Consider the following 22902-nt stretch of genomic DNA (forward strand, 5'->3'; position numbering starts at 1 on the left):
CTTTCCGCTTCTGCCCCGCCCTTTCCGCTTCCGCCGCCGTTTCCGCCGCCATGATCGGGGACTTGCTGCTCTGCGGGTACCGGGGACGGGGCCCGGGGCGGCGTGTCGCTGCCTGTGGGTGTCTCACGGTGTCTCTGTCTCTCTCTTTCCCTCAGGACGCTGCTGCTCAACGCCGGCGCCGTCCTGAACTTCAGGCTGTGAGTGATGGGGGGGGGGGGGAGGAGGCGCTGGTTTTGAGGGGGGAACGTTCACCCTCCGTGATACCGACCCGACCTCTCGTTATCCCGCAGGAAGAGGAGAGACACGGAGGGGTTCGGCGAGGAGTCCCGGGAACCCACCACCGGTAACGGGGGATCCGCGGAGCGGGGCCGGGCACAGCCAGGGCCTCCCCCCAGCCCGCTCTGCTAAATACATCCAGGAATGGGCGTTTTCTGAAGAAAAATCTCTGTCAAAGCGTTTTTTCAAGGCACCAAAGTCCAAGTTTAACCCCATTTTGTGTGGTTGTGAATGACTCTCTGGCTGGAGGAACTTGGCTCGTAAATTGCAACGTAAAATTTGGCTCCGTGATGTTTGTGCCCGGGCGTGACCAACCTCAGCCTTGGTGCCAAACGGGTGATTTGAGAATAGCAAAATGCACATTTCTTTCTGCAGTTTTGAGTGGAGGTGCCTGGGCTGCAGAGCTAACGCCGCTTACAGCCCGGCTGCCATTTCAGTGTCTGCACACGCGTTCCTGTAAACCACAGCACAGGGCCGTCCTCCCTTTTTTAAGCGTGACCCCCTTTTATCATTTATTGTTTATTTTGCCGCGTGCCCTTACAGCGGCACCTTGAACATAGTGTGGTTCGCTGACCTAGAACTTCAACCTTCAGGTTTTTTGTTGTCTGACCTTTTCTAGGTATTTTTTCCTGAGTTGCTTATGTTTTTCAGGCAGAGTTTAAAATGTGACTTGTCCCTGTATTGGGTATTTTCCACCTCAGGGACTCTTTTGATTTTCAGGTGACAATATCAGAGAGTTCCTGCTGAGTCTCAGGTATTTTCGGATCTTCATTGCCTTGTGGAACGTCTTCATGATGTTCTGCATGATTGTGTAAGTAACACTGTGCAGCACCTTGTCATTTGTTTATAGCAAGTCGTACACATTGGGATTTTTCTTGCACATATATTTCTTTTCATATCTCTTTCTCTCCCAGTCTATTATTTCATAATTCCTTTTCATTTCACTGGTTTATTTGAATCTTCAAAGATACCTCGGTTGACCTCAGAATTTTTTGCTAACGTGCGCACCTGTAGTGCCTGAAAACCTTATTTGCCAGCGTGTAAGTCCTATAGCTTTAGATACAGTGTTCCTCATGGGTTGCTTCTATTAAAAGGGGCAGCATTTCAGTGTAACCTTGGGGATGTTTTTCATTTTAGGGGGTAAAAAAAACCCCCACAGAATGGAATCAGCCTTGAGAATAGTCTGTGAAACAGTCTGGTGGGCGCTGGGCTCTCACTGCTGGAGCTTTAGGGTCTGACGTACGGGGAGCAAAACCACTGGCCAGATGTGCTGGGAGCTGCAAGGGCATCGACACCACTGGGGACGGTTGTACCCCCTTCTCATCCGCTTTTCTTTCTGTTACACCCACCAGGTTGTTTGGATCTTGAGAGTCATCCGCAAATATATCTGTTAACTCGGAAGAGACTTTTGGCTGGAAACCTCCATTTTCTATAAGGTCAAAGATTATAACGCGTTCAAAATGCAGCCCTGGGATGGTGGCACCAACTCCTCCTGCGCTCGAGGGACAGGACACGTTCGTCCCCAGCCAGTCGTGTAACAACTCAGTGCATGTTGGTTCTCGCTGCCAGGGGATTGAGCCTTTAGGCCCCTGAGCCAAAAATCTTCAAAGTTCAATGATTTCATCTTTACTGAAATAAAAAGGAGTTTCAATGGTTTCGCTGGGCTTAGGTGCAGCGCCGGGTCGCAGGGGAGAATCGCAGCATGATGAGGAGCGGAGTCAAACCGCTGCGGTTAGTCCCTGCCAGCCCGTGGTGCGTCTGCTGGTGTCACCGCTGCCCAGGCCACCTGGAAATCACACTTTTCGTTCTCATTTTTATAAAGTTGAGCAAAGCATTGGTGTAACTTCTCACTGTTCCGTTTAGTTTTGTTGGAGAAATAGGAAAGGATGCTTAAGAAAAATTGGATTCTCATCTTCTCACTTTTTCCAACAAAAGGGTTTTTTTAAATTGTTTTTTTTTTAATCAATATTTTGAATAGGAAAAATAATTCTGTAAGCCAATCCTAAGGAATAGTTTTGGAATAATCTTGGATTTGGTTGAATAAAGCTGTTCTATTTAAGGGTAAAGTGTATATTTGATGTTGTGTTTGTTCTGTTACAAGATAATTGATTCAGTATTGATGTGTTTTGAGGCATTTTAGCGAGTCTTGTTTTGTGTCTGGTTCTGTGTTATTTACTTCAACTCTTTGACCGGGAACTTTTCCTCCAGCATCACCCAGATAATTTCAGAAATAAATGCTTTGGGCAGTTTGACCGCTGGGCTGTTCACTCACCCAGGGGCTGGAGGATGCGTTTCACTGGAAGGTTTTATTGTCGTACAGCTGCTTTTGTACCAAGTCCATTTTTTGTATTATAAGCTTCTGAAAACCTGAACTTGCTTTTTTCATCATGCTTTCTTGAGTCAAGGAGACAAGTGCGAAGGTCGATACGTTGTATAAGGAATTACCTGCTCAGTCTGTACAGGCGGCTCTTTCCAAATAACAGCAGGGAAGTTTGTAATTGTGAAAATAACGAAAATATGAAGTTCTGCCGCTTGGCAAAAAACTCGTTCTAATTTTTTCCGGAGCATGTTGAACTTCTCACCGGTCTAAGGTCCGTGTTACCTGCTCCCGAGTCTGAAATGAGGCGCTTTGATTGCATGAGGTCTGCGATACCCGAGCAGCGGCGGTTTATCGCCCTTATTTATGCACGGAACCGCTCTCTGCCCGTGCCCGCCCGGCCGGGACACCCGGAGCGCGGGGGGACTCGGGGGGACTCGGGCTCTCCCCGCTCCCCTCGCCGCGGCCGCCAAGTTCCGCCGAGCGCCGCCCGCGCATGCGTGCGCCCCGCCGAGCCGCAGTGCGCAGGCGCGCTCCGTGCCCGCCGGTGCGTGCGGCGGGGCGTCAGGGGCGCGCCGTGCGTTACGGCGTCGGGCGTGTCCCAGGGTGCCCTGCGCGGGGCTGGCTCCTGCCCACAGTTGAGTTTGGCCCCGAGCGGAACAGTCGGGCCCGGCCCGGTCGCGGTTCCCCCCCGCGCCCCGCTCCCAGCGCCGCTTCCCCCGCCTCGCGGGGAGCGAACATGCGACTCCGGCTCCCCGAGGAGGCCGCCGCCGGCGAGTGAGGAGCCGCCGCCCCGGCCCGGCCTGGCACCCGCCGCCCGCCCGCCCCGGCCGCAGCCGCCCCGCTTCGCCCAGGCAATGACAGCGGCTCCGGCCCCCTCCCCGCAGCAGATCAGGGACCGGCTGCTGCAGGCCATCGACCCGCAGAGCAACGTGAGTACGGCCCGCCGGGCTCCGCGGCTCCCGTGCCGGCAGCGCGGGGCCGCCGCTCACGGGCCTCCCCCGCGGCCCCCGGGGCTCCCGCGCCGCTGTCCGAGGGGGCGCCGGGGCCGCGCGTCCGCCCGCCGGGACCGCGGCTGCCGCCGGGCTCCTCCCCGGGCACCGGAAGCCTCCGCTGCGGGCGGTAGCGGGGAAGCTCCTCAGCGCGCTGCCCGCCCGGGGTCCCGCTGCCGGCGGCGCCTCCGCCGCCCGCTCCCCCGAGCCGGGACCGCGGGGCCGCCCCGCTGGTGCCACCGGCGGCCTCTCCCCTTCTCCCGGGGGGGCCGCGTCCGCCACCCCCCCCCGCCGCACCGCCTCCCGCCGCCGCCCCCCGGGGCCCGGCCGGCGCTGCCCGGCCATGCGGCGTGCGGCCCGGCGGCCTCCCCACGCCAGGCCGCGGCTCGGGCGCGGCCTGCAGGGGGCTCTGGGCCGGGCTCCGCCGCGGCCCCGGGACCTTCCGGGGCGCCCACCTGTTCCCCGGGCCCTGCGGCCGCCTCCAGCGGGGCCGGGGGGTGTCCCGGGCTCCGGGGACACCGGCAGGGCTTGGCCGGCGGCTGCGGGGCTCTGGAGCGGCTCCAGCACCGAGCAGCCTCGGTCTTCGCTGTTATCCGTTCCTGCAGCGCGCTAATGAGCTTATCTGCTCCTTCTGGGATGTGCTGTAAGCACAGAAGTCGGTGTATATTTTACCTATAAGTGGCCTTAAGGTTTAAGTGACGGTTATCCAAAGTATCGTTCACTCCTTTGAAGGTCTTTTTGGCACATTAAGGCAGTTCTCCGCTTAGGTGTTTCTTGCTGTGAGAGGACTGCAGAGCGCACAATCTGTCAGATTTGTGAATCTTAGATCAACAGTCACCACAGCAGGATGCAAAGGTGGGTTTGTCTGGACCCTCTGCAGTTTGTGGGGGCAGCTACGGGTGCGTCAGGTTGAACGTGCGTGTGTGTTTTATTCTAGGAGACTGGGTACCTGAAAAGGTACTTTGGTTCTATTAAAGTCATACCTGCTTCTGTCCAAACAAGTGTTTTTCTTGCAATTGACCTGTGTTGAAGTCTTAAAGTAGCTAATAGAGTTATTGCCATTTAGAACCATTCTGGAGTGGCCTGTATGTGACATGAGAACTGAAGAAAAATTGCCCTGACCTTGTAGCTTCTGTAGTAATCCCCTGTGAGGTGCATTTGTCACGAGCTGCAACATTACATGTTCAAGTAACAGTAATGAATTATAATGGTAATTGTGGGCTTTTAAATGTCAAAGTTGTTTGAGTTTGCAGTACCTTACCGTCGATCGTACTGAAATGTCAGTTAGTACACTCCATGAATTTTGTTTGCTCTGAGTTCTTTTTTTGTGGCTGCAGATTTTTCACTTTACTGTAGACTGAGTGTCAACTTAGTTTAATAAAATTCTAACAGATCGGTGGTTTCTTTTAACTTCCAAACTGTCGGTAGCACCGGTCACCCTACTCCTGGTGTTACTTTCTAAAACACTGTGGCTGTGTGGAATTAAGCAACCAGGGAATATATTTTGTGGTGGATACTTTTCCCTTCTCCGTACGTGAATGTTACATTGTGCTGCAGCCGTGGTTGCAGTTTGGTTCTGGTGAGGGGACCAGAACTAACCAGGCAATTGTCTGCAAAGGGAAGTCGGAGCATCAGCCAAGAGCTCTGCGGAGCTTCCAGCAGGTCAGCAGCTCCATAAGCTGAGGAGTAATGTATGTTAAATTGGAATTCTACATACTTGATACTTATCCAGGGCAATAATTGGTGGCGGAAAAATCGGCCCATTGTTTAGAAATGCCTGTAGGCAGGGGACTGTCTTCCATTTTAACCTCTTCTTCGAAGGAGAGCAGAGGTGCTATGATTGCGATTCATTGTCCAGGCCCTGATCTCAGGCATTTTTCTCCAAAGCGGGTAGAATACGTGGGAAGCAATCGATAAAACCACCTGTCACGCCGTTTTCGTGATGGGAGAGAACAAGTTTGCACGTGCTTAAAAGGAGATTCTGAATTTAATCGTCCTTGAGCACCAGCGTAAAAGTATAAGAAACTGTTCTGACGTTTTCCCACAGGAAGAAGTTGGTTGCTGGTACTCACGGAAAACTCTGGCTACTTTCTTCTGGCTTTTAGGATCTTCTAAAAGAAGTGGTTGCATTCAAACTTAGAGTATTCATTATTGTGGTCGACTTCCTTGTTTACCAAGAAAGTCAAGCTTTGAGGCCTGGGTTTCATTCAGACTTTTCACTGTAATTGTCCGTGTGTGTATGTGTGTGTTCCTGGAGAGGAGAGAGGGAGAAAACTGCACTGATACTGTCAAGTGTGCAAAACCCAGTCCTGTTTTGAGAGGCTGCAGAGGAGGATACGGTTCTTTAAAGAGCTGGAAAGCTAAGCTTCACCGATACGTTCTCTAGTATGAGCTGTTGCTCCGCTGTGGATATTCATTCCAGCGTAGCTGTAAAGGTCTTTGTGGTACATAGAAATCTTGCTTAAAAGAGAGAGGGCCAAATTTCTCTACCTGTGTTGAGTTGAACTGGTCAAAATAATCTTTTCCCCAAGCTGTGAGAACCTGCTTGTTTTGAGAAGTCACCTGTGTCTACCGTTCATCTTGGTTTTAACTGCCACATGAAGCGCTGCTGACTCAGGAGCGATGTTTTAATTGTACACATGCGTGTAGCACTTGAGACCTCTTCTAGTAATTGCTGCAGAATATATTTATAACTTTGTCTCACACGCTTAGTTCAGAATTTACATGGGTAACCTCTATTTCAAAGGAGACCTATAAGAACTAAGCTATTTTTAAAAAAAATTACATCATCTTGGAAGCCACCCGGGATGTCTGGTGTTACATCTTCATTTATTCAGCCTTTTCCCCTCGAAAAAACATATGGGGAAACTACTTGTGCTGTGTGACTTAAACACTAAGTGTCAACATCCATTTCCTTCCCAGGCTTGTGCCTTAGTGAGAATGTAGCAAAACTCACGAGTTTTGTGGGATCACCCACAACGATGGGTGATGGGATTTTCTTGGAAGAACCATGTAGAATCAGTAACTGGAGCAGAGTATCCGAACTCTTGTTGCGGCAGCCGTGTGGGGTTGCACAGGGAGATATTCCCTGGTTCTGGTAGAAGCGACGCTTTTCCCTTTGGGCTCGGTGTGCGGAGAAACTGCCTGTTCCACCGCGCCGAACACCTTCGCCTTGTTAAACTGTGCTCTGTGCTCTTGGGGGAATTTATCACCTGACAGCAGGAATAATGAGATCAGTTCGGTTTTGCTCTGTGGGAGAGCCTGTCGTTTCCAACTGGCTGTTAGAATTCGGCTTGCAATTAAATGGTTCCTCATCCTGAATACGTAGCAATCATTTCCTGATTTTAAATATTAGACAGTAATTCTTTGCCGTTAACACGTCTCTGGGATGCAAACCCAGCTCTGGTTTGGGTACCAACCCGTGATGTGCTCACTGTGTGGTGGGAGCTGATTGTAAATCAGGCTGCTGTTCATGCCAGATCTCAGTTTCTGTGCCGCTCAGACCTTCAGGAGAGCTCCGGGATCTGAATTATTAATAACAAATTGGTCTGTGTGTTGTAATATGTTAAGCTGTGCATTGGCCTGGCGTGATCTTCCAGTTGATGCGTGAGTGACATGGTTGAAGATGCTTCTGTGGCTGTTGAGTGTCCATTGCTTTACCAAAGTCCTACAAGCAAAAGCCTCTCTCATCAGCGATAAAAACTCTTTCTAGACTTGAGTTGAAAAGGGGGGAGAGAAAGGTGCAAGTCACTGCTGTGATAATATCAATATAGAGAGTGGAGGAAGACGGCGATTCCCTTCGGGAGGGCCTTGGGGATTTCTTTGGATGCAGGAAGCGTCACATGTAGCGAAAGCGGCCGGGGCTTGGCTTTGGCTTTAGCTTCATCCTTTTCGATGTGGTCTTCATGAGCTTGCGACTGTGAGGAAGCTGCAGCCTGCAGAGAGGCCGGGACCTGTTGTACCTTCCCTGTTCGGGTTTATTCTCATGGCTCCTCTTGTTCCAAGCAGTATCATGTTTTGCGTGCGGTGAAACGTGGGGGTGGTTGTGGTCTTTCCTAATGTTGGATCTGAAGTGTTGTTATCACGTCAGTCCTGGCTTCCAGATAAAGATTGGGGCCTGTTGCACTAAGTCCCATTGAATTCTGTTTCTTTATGATTTTAAATAACCTTAAATGAGGACAACTGCTTTTTGCGGTGCTCTGACTGGTGCTTCAATTCACCTGGTGGAGGGTGGTGGTACAGCTGACTTTGTGGCCTCACTTTGCAGCTTTTTCGTCCACCTCTTTCCAAAAGAGCTTTTTTTCTCAGTGGCCGTATGTTCCAACAGTGCCAGCATCGCTCGCACAGACACGGATACCGAGTTTACCCAGTCCACACTTGCCTGACAGTCCTGGCCACTTTGTTGTTACTTTTTAAGGGCGTTAAAAACTTGTCATTTGCACAGTACCCCTGGCAGTAGTGAGACCATTCTAAAGTTTGCAGCTGGCAAGACAAAATCTGGGCAAACAAAAGTAAGAGTTTGGGCTGCGGGGTCGAAGCCGGGGAATGGCAAATTGCTTTGGTGTTGGGAATTCCTTGAAACTCCCAGGCATGGTGCAGGACAGGAGTCATTTGCTCTGAGCTGTAATTGGAGTGTTTGTTTCGGCAGCAGTGACAATTTAAATAACACCCACCTCTTGTTCCTGCTCCACACACCCAGTTTATGTGTGCCAGTGCAACTATGTGCAGGATCATGTAGGGAGCTGAACTGGGGAACTGACCAGGGTTTATAAAAGAAAACAATTTTTTTTTTTCCCCTTAGGTAGTTTTTGATGTCACTCAATAAAACTTTGGTGCATTACAAATGGTGCTGGTGCAGGTGTGACAGTAGAACTGAGTATAAAAGTGATTAAATAAGTACAGAGCCTGAAAAATTGAGTGTAATTTGCCTCCTCGCGCGTCCCTTCTGCCTTAGCAGGTTGGCCTGGGACCTGTAGGAAGGAGCTATCAGTGAGTGTCCGAATTCAGCGGACCTGCTGGTTTGAGATGAGGGTGGATGCTTATGATCAAGTTTCACCGGTAGAGGTTTTATCATCACTGTTGCTGAGGGAAATAACTGATCCTCCATGGATGTAACCATGAAGCAATTTACTGAATGGAAGAACCAACTTTTTGTAGGTAGAATAAACATCAGGGATAATCTCTGACAGTCGCCACGAACTGCAGCGTGGAAAAGACAGCTGGTGTGCATCCTAAACCCAACCCGAGGCCCCCAGTCTGTGTCTTAGAAAATACGAAAACCTTCAGCTTAGCCTGTTTTAGAACTCTGGATGGAGGACAGAGACTCCAGTTGGTCATTTGTTAGGGTTTTGTATAATAAATGGTGGGTGAGCCCGGTTTAGGAGTGCGTAAGGTGTGGGTTGTTGCCTCTCGTCAGGGTTTTTGGTTCGGCCGTGACACAGCAGCGTTGTCATCCTGGCTCCTTTGGCTCCTGATCAAAGTATTTCCAGAGCAGCTGAAGCGTTTTCTGCCGGTACCTGTGAGGGCAGGGCCTTGTCCAGCTTCTTCACCAACCTGCTGCAGTTGACAAGTAGAGTTTTTGTTTTTCAGGAACCACAGAAGTTTCAGGATAGGGAAAGAAGGAATTGATTCTGCCTGCTGGGGAAATGTGGTGTTAATCAAGAAGCGCTTCTTTTCAGGCCCAGTTACTCCAGTATATTAGATTTGGAGTTAAAATTAGCGTCAGTATAGTTTTTTTATAAATAAAAAGTGTCTGGTTTGGCCGATAACACTTTACTGCTGTCGCGTCTCACCCATTTTGTGCTTGGTGATAACTTCAAATAAACTTTCTCCAGTCTGTATAACACACGGTGTGGTGCGGCCCTGCTGACGCACTTGGGCCTTAAAGAAATATTTAAGGTAAATGCAAGTACGTTGCACTCAGTTTAATGTAATTGTAGGTTAGTTTATTCAGTATTCTAACAGCTAAATTATTCTTTCTGCAGGTAATTCATGCTTTTGCTGTTTGGAACAATATTTAAGTGCTAGCAAATTGCTTTAATTTGAGGTGCAATCTGCTGAACTTACCAGCATGTGGGTGTTTTCTGGGGCATGGCTTTCATGGGGCAGCGGCGCATGCTTCAGTGTGATGGTTAATATCAAACTACACCATTTTCAGCCTGTCCGAACAGTCGGTGGTAGAAATTTCTACTGAGGAATCACTGGAAGTAAAACGTAATGAGTTCTGTTTTGCTGAACAGAGCGGGTTTCTAACACAGCAGCTGGGGAGGAGAGGAATCCTCCGTCCCAGTCTGTCTGTTGTATTCAGCAGCACAATCAACTGGTGTATTTTGAACACTGTGCTGTGAGATGACTGTGCAGAGGTGGAAGGCTTGTCTGAGAGTGACAGCCAGCACTTTGTGGAGCTGCTTCCTCACATGCTGCTGTCGTGCAGAATCAGCTTGTCGAGTACGGTCATTATACTGCACGTCTACATTGATGATTTTTTTTTTTCTTTTTTAAGGAGTGTAGAAATCCTGAAGGTACAGGAGAATGGGGTTTTCCAAGGGTGTTGATGCACATTTGGAACTTCTCTTCAGCAAGCAAACTTGCAGCGTATCCTGAGTTTTTGTAACTTGAGCTGTGGCTTAAGCGCAGCTCTTGGAGCTGGGTAGCACAGTCAGTATGGAACGCTCCTTGTGCTGGGCCAGTGAATTGCATGGAAAGGAACGGGGAATATTTATATCTGTATATAAGCTATCATCCTGAACGTTCCAGAAGAATAAATGCCTCAATATTATAGGTTATCCTTGGAGGAACCACAGTTGATTCTTGGAGTTGACCATAGTGAGATGGAAGAGAAGATGCCAGAGGGGATGTTTAAATAAATGTATTTGCAAAGTGGGGTGACTGCCGCAGGTATGTGCATGGGGTGAGCACCTGGTTAAGAATCTCACTGCACCATGAAAAATCTGTCTCCAGTGTCGTGTGTGTAAGAGTTTCAGTCTGTCAAAAATTGGAGCTATTGGTTTGTGCCTTTGTGTGGCATTTTCTCCACTGGACTTTTTAAAACGGGCTGCCCAGCGGCTTAAGTGTCAGTGGGGCTTTCTTAAGTGGAAATCACACAGGTTTTTGCTACTAGATGAGAAATAACTAGTGCCAGGTTTGCAGCTCCCTGAGCGTTCGGTGTTTAAATATAAATAAAATGCTGCTGGGGTTCTGGGTTCTTTTGTCCTGTCTCATCACACTGGGCAATCTAGAGTAGAGCTGGTTTTACAGTAACTCTGAGATGAAAGGTGGTGTGGGCCTCTGGGGAAGAGGGGTTTTCCAGCCAAAGGTAGAAAACTCATTTTGTTTCTAAGTAGCTGCTAATGATCGTGCCACTGAATGGAATGGCCCAGCATTCCCGACTGATTATCAGTGCTTATTTTCTCCCAAGGGTCTGCAGAGAAAGAAGGAATTTGGAAATGGGTGACTGGCAGCAGCGTTTTTATTTAGAGCTTGGTGGGCAATAATTCTAGGAGATGGGTAATTTTTTTTTTTTTTGGCATATCCATAAAACTTCTGTATGGTACGTGCTGATGGAAATCCTGTATTAATAATTGCTATTGAAAGGATACAGTGACTTCAAACTTCATGTTTAAAACTTTCCCGCTTGATAAGGCTATTTTTCTCAGTTTTTGTGAACAAATCTGCCATACTTAAATTCTCCTGAGCTCTTATGCGAACGTACTGCAGTTGTGGGACCCACCGCTCTGCTTACGCTGTTCCCTTCGCTTGGATTTGTGCTACACATCTTTCCAGTTTCATAGTATTTCGTGTAACAAACCTTCACTTCAACTGCTGGGCTTTTAAAATTGGGCTAATAAATTTGTTCCCTGAAAAAGTTTTGCCCAACTTCAAGGTTTGTTGGTTTGTGGGGGGTCACGTTGCAGCGAGTCTTCTGTTTCATGCTCAACCGAGGGGCAGGCACTACAGGTACAGTTCTGACGGTATTACACAGGACGTTTAGTGAATGTCGGAGCTGACAGACAATTATTCCTCTCTGTAGTAACAAGAATGTCTTCCAATTATTGGCTAATAAATATGAATGGACAAAAGTGTGACACTGTGGGCTGGTTCCTGTTGGCCTTGATGAACCTCTTCCTGCAGAGCAGGAGACTCCCCCACTGAACTGGTTCTGTTCTGGGTGTGCGTGGTGGCTCTGTGATCTGTGTTTTTCTACCTTCTGCACAACTCCACTGATGGATACTCCTTTCTTGGGCTGGTTTCCCTGATTTGCTGAAGTGCGGGGTGTTTTCCTGCCCTGGCAGGACCTCTGCTGGGGTTGGACATCTCCTTTGGCGCAGACCACACCGAGAAGAGCCAGAGTGGTGACGGCACTTACCACCGCTGTGGATTTGTGTCTCGAGGCTGTTTGTACCTGCCAGGGCAAACTCCTCTTCATCGCTCGGCTGTTCTGGTCTCTCTGCACCTTATTCACACATGTACGTGCTGCCGAAAGGTGACACAGGGCTCAGGTGTCGTCTTGCTCAAGTGAAATAGTTCAGGTCTCCTGATTTCTTTGCGATGTGGCATTTTGTTGGAATCTGACCTTACTCTCGTTTGATGATCCTGGCTTTGTGAAGTATATATGGGAAGGTATCTGGGTGATGTTACTTTACCATTAAATAAAGCCTGAGTACAAATTAAATATCTGCAAATTGTTTTGACTGTTTAAATTAGACCTGGAAATGTTAAATGCAGAGGTAGGAAGTGTTTGCTGTGCCTCACCACTTTTCAGACTGTTCTTGGTAGTCAAGGAGCTTTTCTTCTACCTGTTGTTTTGCAGCACAAATATCTCATCAGTTTTCAGAGTGTGGACTCCAGATGAATTTCTCTGTCGTAGAAGATGCTCTCACTGGATGACTTTCAACCCAAATCCTTGATTCCTTCATGTTTAAAGATCTGCTGTACTAAATGCCATTAAAAAATCTCAGCTCCACCTTTAAAAACATCTTTTGTGTACTGGTGAATATTTGAACTCTGTGTAGCAAACTGACTTTGAAACATTTTCGATAACACTGAACAAAGTAGTGCATGGTCATGTTTTCGGTGTGTCACTTTGTGAATAGTACCTCATGTCACATTGGGGGTAGGGGAAACTGTTAATAGGTCAGTTGCAAGGGAACTGAACTAAATACCAGCAGGTTGTAACCTGAATTCTAACTTTGGGTGTTTGGTCTGTATCTTTGAAAAAATGACGTTATAGTTTACTGTTCATTCTATGTATTGTCAGTGTCTGGTGCCTCACGCGCCCCATATGAAGTGCTAAATAAACACTATACTGCTGTATTTCCATTGCTGCATTTAAATAAAGCCTACTATGAATAGCAACTTTTCTCTTTTTACTTCTTATTCCTCGTTTCAGATGATTATGCAGTGGAGTAGCTTTTAGACAAGCGCAGTGCTGGGGACGAGAGCTGGCGCTGGTCAGAGACCCCGGCGCTCGGGTGCAGGTGATCACTGCGCCGCTTCCGAGGAAACGAACACGAGGGGACGACATTGCTGCACCTCCCTCTGAGTCAGTTTTGCCTTCCTGGCCATCCCAGTGATAGTGACCTTGAACCCGGGGTTTTCTTGGACGTTATTCTGTGCTACCTAAGGATTTAAATGGCCCATAGACACATGAGTTTTTATAAGTACCCAATAAAATGCTGCTGTCTCTAGGAGTGGGGGAAGACAATTAAAAAAAAAAGTACGAATGCTCCTGTGAACTTCTGCATAGACCACACTGCATTTCTTAAATTAATTCCAAACGGAAAACACAAACTTGGCAATAGAGATCTGGATTTGTATCTGTAGGAAAGATAGGAAGATCAGTTTAGTCTTCCGCAGCGGGTGCACTTCTCTGCTTGTTCTGTAAAATTGTTTTGATACTATAGGTAGGAAAATGTTACAAAAGTACTTTCTTTGAAACTAGCAAAATTTGGAGCGTTTATAGCATATTCTGAGGGGCTAAGTTGAATGTGATGACAAATGCAGTTTCTCAAAGCCAGTGTCTTCTGATCTATCTGTAGAGGCTGTTTCAAATGCCTACAGTGGCGTCAGATTATTGATTATTATAACCTGCGATTTCAGGAGGATAATAACATTGCACTTTGTTTTTAGGAAAGTTTCAGTGATTAGGGACTCTAGACATTCTAGGCTGAGTTTAAATACCCTTTAGAGACTTTTAAAGGTTCTGGTGTGACCCATATAGATGATGATGCTGTGTCAAAAGGTGCCTTTTAGTGCTGTTGTGGGACCTTTATGCAAGTGATTTAAAAGAGCCTTTCTAGGCAGAATCCAGGAGGAAAGGAATCCCTGTTAGCAGTTTGACTACAGGTTTGGGTTTTTTTGTAATTAAGCACCTGGCTCTCGGGTTTTCATGTTACAAGGAAATACCTGTTCCTTCTCCTATTCTAGGCCTGTGTAACTATCTCAGCAACATCATCCTGGCCGACTCAAGTCTGGTTTGTCTGTCATGGTCTAGATATGCGTGCGAAGATCTTTAGAAACATCGCTGTGAAACATGGAAAAAAAAAAGGGAGAAAATTGGAGCTGTCAGGGAACGGCTGTACATGAAACTGCCCAAACTCCAACACACTTCTTATACTTTTAAACTGCTGTGTAACACTTAATTTAGTTACTGAGTTGTTCTTGATTTATAAAGGCTAAAATAGGATTAAGATGGCAGTTAAATAAAGGCAATTAAGCTACTTGATCTTTTCCGGAGAGTTCAGCAACCCATGCTTTTGTCTGAGGCCGTAGTAAAAACATGTAGTGCTTGACTTGGAAATGATCTCGGATACCAGTAGTAACTCCAGAGTATGGATGGATGACTTAAGGAGACTTGCACGGAATAAATAAGATTTGTTTTCTGTGACTGTCATTAGGGTTGGCTGGAAACGATTATGGGAGATGACTCAAAGCAGATGTTCTCCAGTAAACTTTCGAGTGAATTAGTCTGCATGCCAGTCAGTCTTCACAACATGGGAATCGCATGGGAGCGTTTGAAATGCCGTAGAAAATATCGCTTGCTGTTTTCTGCAAGCTCCTCAATGCGAGGTCCTGGGATTGCTTCATGGAAGTTCTTGGTTTGGGGTGGTGGTAACGGGTTGCAGCGTGAGTGAAAAAAGGCAAATAGAAACTAAACCGATGTGCAAGTTCCTGAGACGCCGCCTTACGCAATTGTTCTCTTACCCAGTGGCTGGAGAGCTCGGCTGCCAAACCCCCTTGTCCTACTCTGCTCTAGGTGACTTATCCACTGTGTGGCCAATAAGCGTTTTTAGTGGCAGCTTGCATTAATAAATGATCATTTCTGGTGCTGCTCGAAGTGTCCTGGTAGGTTTTGTTTTCGTCGTAGTGTTTAACTATACCACAAGGTCTGTTATTTTGCAATAGGTGAATACAATTTTTATTATAAGCTTCTCTTTATGGCAATTTGGAGCGTTCCAAGAAAACTATATAAAACTGCTGGGGAAGGGTGGAGAAGTTGTTGAATGTCATATTTTTTTTTTAAGAACGGCGCTTTCCTGCAGGTCAAAAAGCAGGAAAAAATGAGAGAAGCTTCTTGCAGCTGATCTGGAGCAGGAGCATCCGCGCTCCTCGCAGCGATCGCTCCAGGACAACAGCGTGTTCTCAATTGCTGCAAATGTGTGAGGAATCTGCAAGGGGTGTTTGTGTTTTAGCAGAAGCAACCGGCACAGGCTCAGCGTGCGAAGCTGCTTTCGCTGTCTTAATTGGCACCACGTGTCCCTCAAACAGGGAATGAAGTGAAGTCTGTGAGTCCTGGTGCTGACCGGGGCTCCGGTGGGTGACGGAGCATCGGGGGCGTCCAGAGCTGCGGATTTGGGTGGATTGAGACCAAGGCAAAGCTGTCACTGGAAATTCCCTGACCAGATTCATCTTTGCCTAGGTGTGGATGCACATGAGCGTATCGCTTTCCCCATCTTGACCTTCTGATAGACAATGAGCCTTTTTTGCCATCAGCTTGTCATTTAGATAACGAATAGTTGGGGATTACCAGTAACTGCAGAAATAATTGTACCGATTATTGGTGTGTGTGATACACAGCCTTTTTGCACCCTGGTAATTCATAGTCATGTGTGTTAGGAAGGAGAGTATCATGTTTTGCAAGTCTAATAAAAATGTTTGTCTGGAAACTCCCAGAAGTTGAACATTTGCTATTCTAAGTGCTCTGGTTCTAGAAACTGGGGGGAGGAAAAATGGTGTTTGTATTATTTAAATTGTGGTGCTAAATCATCCTTCCCAGGCACTGAGAGCAGTGCAAGGATCAGAACACAGAAGAAAGTGCACTGAAGTGAAATAGTAAGAACTAAAATATGTCAAAATATGTGCTATTGCTGCTTTAAAGCTTAAGCGGGGTTTTAGCGGACCTGACCAAATGGTGGGTAGGGATTTAAGTATCTGCAGAGGCATTGTAGTTCAATGACAAATTAATTCATCTTTTGGTCTGAAGTTGGTTTTTACAACCTGTAATCATTCAAAGCCTATATAGACTTTAAAAATAAGTTTGATGAAAGTAAATGTAAAAATCAAGCCAAGTTTTTAATTGCTGACAGCTTTATCCAAGTATGTCCCACATAAAGCAATCCTGCTGTGATGGAAAAACCATCGTCTATGCACAAGATTTTCTGAAAGGAAGAGACTTCAGCTCCCAATTCTCCTGTTGTATCTGAACAGAAGGGTAGAATGGGCTCGAAAAAGCAAATTCTTTCAAACTTGCAGTCTTTTTAAAAGTGGCAAATCATGCAGCGGAATGTGTGGCTGGGAGGCAGCGCTGCCTGGTTATGCTCCTGTTGAGACTTCAGAATAATGTGGGCTCCCTGCAGAGGTTCTTGCTGCGAGGTTTGCCTTGGATGCGGTTCGCGTCCAGCTGAGTCACAAATGCAATTAAGCAGTAAATGACACTGTGATTCAAGTTTCCCTTTGCTTATCTTTTAAATCTATCTACCAAGGTGAATTAGAAATTCCAGGTTTTGGTGCTCTTGACATCAGGTGTGGGAAATGCGGATCTCTGCGTAGTCTGGGGTTTCTCATAGAAGTTATTAAAATCACACTTGTGTTTAACGTCTGCGGGTTGTGGCAACTGCTTTTGTGTGGAAAGGTTGGAGCGAAGCCCATCAGAAAACCTGATGGGCGCTTTGTTAGTGGGACGTGAATTTCTGCCGTTACTCCTTCACCCTCTCACAATCCAATTCCAGAAGGACTGGGGGTGTTGGGGGTTCCAGAGGGACGCGGGGTGCTGCGGGGGAGCTGGGCTGGCAGGCGATGGGCTGAGGACACCTACTGGGCACAGCCTTTGGTTCAGCTCTGCTCTGGAACTTAAACCTGGGGTTTAGACTCTTGCTCTGTAGCTACAGGAAACATCAATATTTTGAACAAAATTGTAGAACGGTGGCTTGTGTAAATCTTAAAGGAATAAATGCAAGATTTCTGATTTGACTCTTCTTGGTCCGCTTGGCACTTACAGTTCCAGTTAATTTGTAGGACAATTAACTGATACCTTGGCTGGGGGCGCTCAGAACTTTGCTAGTAAGTCACACTGGTTTTATTGCTGATGTTTCCGTTGGTTTTACATAAGAGCATGTTTGTTAGAGCTCCTGCAGTTTCCAACTAGGTCACTAGACTGTCCTTGTCCCTATTCCTTGAACAATCAGCTCCCTGAAGCCAGACAGTGTGACAGCAATTTTGTGATGAACGCTTGCAGCAATTACAAAGTGGAAGGTCTTAAATGACATTTGATAACTAAGATAACTGTACACGAAACATGGAGTGACTTTGTCTTCCCTGTTGCAGATCCATAACATGGTGGCAGTCCTGGAAGTGATCTCCAGCCTGGAGAAATATCCCATTACCAAAGAGGCACTTGAGGTAAGTCACCCTTCAAACATGACTTGATTTGGGTGCGTATGAAAGGACTTTCTCTGCCGATCTAATTTCCATAAGAGCTTTGCTTGAAACAGTAGGTTGATTGCAAAAGATTCACAATTAAGATATTCTTTTGTGTCTCTCATGCTGTTCCTGACATCTCAATGCCCACACAGTGATTCTTTCTGGATTCAGATCAGTATTCTGTGCAGCACAGTTCCTGTTTGTGTAGGGCACTAAATTAATTATTACTTACTACTGATTAATTCTGTTGCATTCAGCAACATCGCTCTGCTTGTTCAAGTCCTGCTCACCTTTTTAGATGTTTGGCGAGCAAGCACCAAAGAATCTGGAATAGGAATAAAGCTCCTCTGTATCTATAAAATTAATCTTGTGGTCAGTTAAGCAGGTTTCAGTGCCTGATGTAGTTGGTGAGATCTGGTGTATTAAAAGCTGAAGGATCAGGTGAGAGAGCAGCTGCAGCCCTAAGAGGCTTTTATGGGTAAATTATGGAATTTTTTTCTATCTTGATATTGAAATTGTTGGCGTTACTTGCTTTTTACTATTGCTTAACCATAACTCCCGCTGTATTTCAACATATCTATCACAACATGTTGCATATTTCTCTCACAGTCTGGTCTGTTTTCCTTTGAAGAGCTTTTCCTAAGTAATCTGACTTGCAGAACAATTCTCTGTTTTCAAACATGCTTTGGGAACAATCAAACACTTCCTTCCGCTTATGAAACCACTTTGGGACAGCCTAGGAATGCTCATTTAAATCAGCCCTTCATACCCTTTGGAGATACTGGGGACTGAAGGGCAAGATGGAGGAAGAAGGTAGGACAGAAGTTGCACCCTAGTCAGGTTTGTGAGATGGACGTTTTTATTGTTAGTGTGTTACTGTAACAGGCAAAGATTCTGGATTTTTTTCTCTTGCCCCTTTCTGCAGATCTTATACTTCCATTGTGATAAACATGCACTTTTTCTGCCTTGGGTGCTGCGTTTCCCCTTGAATCTGAACTTGCACCTTTATTCTCAATATCCTTGCTGATTGAAGAATCCCTTTCTGATGAATTTCACAGCGAATGGCTCTGGTGCTTTAGCCAGGGAATAAAGACAAGGTGACTTGAAACCTTCGGTAGGCTTCACGTTGTGTGGCAGAGCACCAGGTGAACTGGACTAATCCTTTACAAAAAGATTAACTCAACACTTCCATCTTTAGTGATTTTTAACCAGGTATTTCTTAGGGTAAGCATCACAGGGCAGAAATTTACCTTAAGAATTTTGTGAGAATGGTACTGGTTTGTAAAACAACTTTTCTTTCTTTCTAGGAAACGAGACTTGGGAGGCTTATCAATGAGGTGAGGAAGAAGACATCCAATGAGGAACTTGCCAAACGTGCCAAGAAATTGTTGCGGAACTGGCAAAAGTTGATAGAACCTGTAACCCAGAGCGAACCGGTGCCAAGAGGGTTGCCGAATCCACCGGGATCAGCAAACGGTGGCGCTCACAACTGCAAACCAGAGGCGCAGCTTTCCACTGTGGCTGGATCGAAGCCAATCAGCGAATTGAAAAGCAGGAATGACATACAGAAACTAAATTCTCCAAAAACGGAGAAATTGGGAAATCGGAAAAGGAAAGGTGAACACAGGGACGGGCATCAGGGCCCTCCTCCCCCAAAAGTCTCCAAAGCTAGTCATGAAGTATTACAAAACTCTTCACCCCCTCCAACGAACGGGATTGGAGGTAGTCCTGAGAATTTTCCTAGTCCTGTAGACGTAAATCTACATGCAGGGCCTGAAAGCAGCAGGACAGAACTCAGTGAAAACGATAAACACAATAAGATCCCAGTAAACGCTGTAAAACCTCACACCAGTTCTCCAGGACTTGTAAAACCTTCAAGCACTTCCTCGTTATTAAAGACTGCGGTGCTTCAGCAGCATGATAAATCGGAAGAAACCACAGGACCGCACCAACCGAAGAGTCCTCGCTGTTCCTCGTTTAGCCCTAGAAGTGTCAGGCATGACACTTTTGCTCGGCAGCATACCACGTACTCACCAAAGGATTCCATGCCTAGTCCATCTCAAAGGTCTCAGTTTTTAGATACTGCACAGGTGCCATCACCGCCACCATCCTTGATGCAACCATCCACACCTCCCATGCCAGCGAAAAGACTGGAGTTCTCTCAGCAATCAGCCCCGGAGGTATCTCAGCCCTGGCAGGAGCAGCAGGTACCTCCGGACAACCAGCACAGGCACCCAGCAGGGACCCTGCAACCGCACACGGCTCCGGGCTGCAAAACCAGCTCCCACCCCGCTGAGTCTCTCACGCCGCACATGGGCTTTTCACAGGACACTTCAAAAATGGACAGTGATGATGCTGCTTCAGGTTCCGATAGTAAAAAGAAGAAAAGGTACCGACCCAGAGACTATACAGTCAACTTGGATGGGCACGTGACAGAAGGGGGTGTGAAACCTGTGAGGTTAAAAGAGAGAAAACTCACTTTTGATCCCATGACAGGACAGATAAAACCTTTAACACAGAAAGATCCTTTGCAGGTAGAAATCCCTGCACTGGCTGAACAGCACAGGACAGAAACGGAAAAGCAGGAGCAAAAACCCAACCTGCAAAGCCCCTTTGAACAAACGAACTGGAAAGAATTGTCCAGAAATGAAATCATTCAGTCATATTTAAACAGACAGAGTAGCTTGCTGTCCTCATCAGGAGTACAGACTCCAGGAGCTCACTACTTCATGTCTGAATATTTAAAGCAGGAGGAAAGCACTAGAAAAGAGGCTAGAAAGACTCACGTTCTAGCTCCTAACAGCAAACCTACAGACTTGCCTGGGGTCACACGAGAGGTCACGAGCGATGACCTCAACAGAATACGTGAACACAACTGGCCAGGCGTGAACGGTTGTTACGACACACAGGGTAACTGGTATGATTGGACACAGTGCATATCGTTAGATCCACACGGGGATGACGGTAGATTGAACATCCTGCCTTACGTCTGCCTAGACTGAGTCCAGTTTTGCTAAAAATAAAAAAATAAAAAAATAAAATAAAAAGGCTTTTGACATCTGCAGTTAGCAAAAATGGCAGACACGATGCCACTTAAAGAGGGAGAAAAACCTCCTGTCCTGGACAAACAGGCCCAACGAGCAGAGGGTGGGAGGGAGCTGGGGCTTGACAGCTCTTCCCTTTCAATTCTCCTTTTGTGAAATGCTGCTACCAGTTTACTAACAATTGCAAAGGAAGGCATACGAAGGTTGATACAATTGAGTTCAAAACTCTCTAGCGAGCCAGCTATAAAAAAGTGTTAGTCCCTAAGAAGTGAAGAGGATTTCCAGCACTTTCTGAATGCCGGAATCTTATTACAGGCAGGTACAGAGAAAATTGTGGAAGTTACCTTAACAAAATATGCATCTATTTATTTGACTTGATTTGGGGTTTTATTTGGCAGTGAGGTATTGGAGAGACAATGTGCAAAAACTGTAGTTTTATTTGTATCACATCTCTGAACATGATTGTGTTGGGTTTTTTTTCTTTTTCTTTTTTTTTTTTTTTTTAAGTCATGTGGTACGGAGATTGGGTTTTAAACAGCAGGTGTTGCACTGCAGGCTGGGAGACCAGCTTCAGCTCAACATTCCATAGGCATCCACATATTTTAGTCTGGTTTCAGTTTAAATCCAGTCTCTGAGAAATGCTGCAAAAACTAGATGTTAAACGATATTTTTGATCCCACCACCACCAGCCAAATATCTTTCCTCCTTTTCCCTTCCTGCAAACTTCTAGGAAAAAAAAAAGAAAAAAAAGAAAAAAAAAAGAAAAATCACCTTTTCTAGAGTCTAAATGTAATGAGGGTGCTACAAGTTTGTAACTGTACTGTGAGAGGGAAAAAGGACGCCTGTTTGTATGCTGGAAATATACTTGTTACCATTCCTTTAGATATTGTTTGCCTTATGGATATCCATCATAAACGCAATTTGCAAAAACAAAGAGCCTTAGTGAATGTACAGTAACTAGACTTCTGTGTTCTCGGGATGCAGAAGGGAGCAACTTTGCTATTTGGTCCTTTAAGTGGACACATTGTGATATAAATGTGGAAATAAAAAAAAAATTTGCACAAACCAGTTTGTGAATTATTTATACTTAAACTCATTTGTTTTTTAAAGTTTGCTCAATTCAGACCAGCTCTAAGCGATCGGCGACACTGAGAGTCCGTCGGAGCAGCTGGTGAAGCCGAGTCCCCTCCGTGCGCCGTGTCTTCCAAGTACCTTGGTGGTAATTCAGTCGCACAGGTTGGATTTTTGTTGGTTTTTTTACACTCTGGTTGCATCCAGGGTCTGGAGACTGATAACAGTTGCTGTTAATGTACCTCAAAAAGATCACAGTTCATCTTTTTTCTCAGTAACTTTGTAATATATTACTCCGAATTGTTAAAATGCTTTCTAAAGCAGCCTGGTTCAGTATAGAAAGCTCAGAATTTCTATTAACTGTAATTGCTTTAACATTTGGGATGAGTTGTTTTTTGCTGTCCCCAGTGTTGGGTTTCTGTCCAGGGCAAAAGGGGAGGGGACATGATACCAAAAAATATTTCTAGGTTTAGTGCTGTTAAGTCTGTTAACCCATTTGTGCTGGATCTTGCTTCTCTGGAGAGCAGCCTTGGCAAAGTTCTCCTGCCTCTGAGAGCGGCGTCAGGCTCCTACATGATTTTAAAAGGGTGTTCAGCACCAGGTGTACATTAAGTTGGTTCATTCCCTGGAATACAACTGATAAGGTTTGGTTTATTTTTTAAGTCGTTCTTTGTTCAAACGTCCTGCTTTTGTGATCTGACTGGTATTGAAATGTGTGGGTGTCTCAGAAATCTTCACTGATGTCTGTTTGCTTCCATTTCTGAAATCTGAGGTCCGGGAGTGAAAGCAGAAAAAGTGCTTACCAAAAAAAATGTTTCCAAGTGTAATTTCAGTTAACTTCCATTTTGTCCTTCTGCAGTTGCTGAGGTCAAGCAGTGTGTCCTAGAGCTGCGGAAAACTACTGTCTTGCAATTCAGAAAGGTTGATTTGATGGTAGAGGGCTAAAAAGCTGGTCATTTTGGAAAATGCTTGGGTTTTATGTAAAAAGTACTGTGCATCTTCCCCTGCCCCTTGTCCCTCTTTCCTTTAATGGTCTTATTTAGGAACAGGGTCTGTGCTCTTTTGAGGCCTTTGAATATGGGGCATATTTCAGGAATTGACAAACACTTTATAAACCCCATCTTTTTCCTCCACTGCTTACATTTCTGACGCCAGCGCTGGCCCTCGCGGCCCGAACTCCACGAGGTGATGCCCCAAGTTTGTTGCCGCTTTCAAACGCCATCCAGCTCTGGGCAGACTGACCTGCTGACGCTCGCTGTGCTCGAGGGAGCGTCAGGAATCAGAG

The 22902-nt window shown here is 46.3% G+C and overlaps 2 protein-coding genes across 2 annotated transcripts; both read left to right on the forward strand.

The window, feature by feature from the left end:
* The first annotated feature begins 33 nt into the window (after positions 1-33).
* On the forward strand, positions 34-2584 carry SMIM7 (small integral membrane protein 7). The gene is made up of 5 exons (XM_065652528.1): positions 34-76; positions 156-197; positions 291-343; positions 997-1087; positions 1629-2584. The coding sequence occupies exons 1-5, from the start codon at positions 51-53 to the stop codon at positions 1642-1644; spliced, it is 228 nt and encodes a 75-aa protein (XP_065508600.1). The 5' UTR covers positions 34-50; the 3' UTR covers positions 1645-2584.
* A 685-nt stretch (positions 2585-3269) lies between these two features.
* On the forward strand, positions 3270-21580 carry MED26 (mediator complex subunit 26). The gene is made up of 3 exons (XM_065652808.1): positions 3270-3525; positions 17407-17481; positions 18810-21580. Exons 1-3 carry the CDS (start codon positions 3451-3453, stop codon positions 20502-20504), a joined length of 1845 nt encoding a protein of 614 aa, XP_065508880.1. The 5' UTR covers positions 3270-3450; the 3' UTR covers positions 20505-21580.
* Positions 21581-22902: the final 1322 nt, after the last annotated feature.

This window comes from Caloenas nicobarica, chromosome 27 (assembly GCF_036013445.1).
Source record: "Caloenas nicobarica isolate bCalNic1 chromosome 27, bCalNic1.hap1, whole genome shotgun sequence".
NCBI classification, from domain to species: domain Eukaryota; kingdom Metazoa; phylum Chordata; class Aves; order Columbiformes; family Columbidae; genus Caloenas; species Caloenas nicobarica.

Bases quoted from the DNA above. Each gene is read 5' to 3' on its own strand.
- MED26 (XM_065652808.1), top strand. From the start codon at position 3,451: ATGACAGCGGCTCCGGCCCCCTCCCCGCAGCAGATCAGGGACCGGCTG. The intron at 3,526-17,406 runs GTGAGTACGGCC...TCCCTGTTGCAG, and splicing joins CCATCGACCCGCAGAGCAAC to ATCCATAACATGGTGGCAGT. The intron at 17,482-18,809 runs GTAAGTCACCCT...CTTTCTTTCTAG, and splicing joins TTACCAAAGAGGCACTTGAG to GAAACGAGACTTGGGAGGCT.
- SMIM7 (XM_065652528.1), top strand. From the start codon at position 51: ATGATCGGGGACTTGCTGCTCTGCGG. The intron at 77-155 runs GTACCGGGGACG...TCTTTCCCTCAG, and splicing joins GGGGACTTGCTGCTCTGCGG to GACGCTGCTGCTCAACGCCG. The intron at 344-996 runs GTAACGGGGGAT...TTTGATTTTCAG, and splicing joins GTCCCGGGAACCCACCACCG to GTGACAATATCAGAGAGTTC.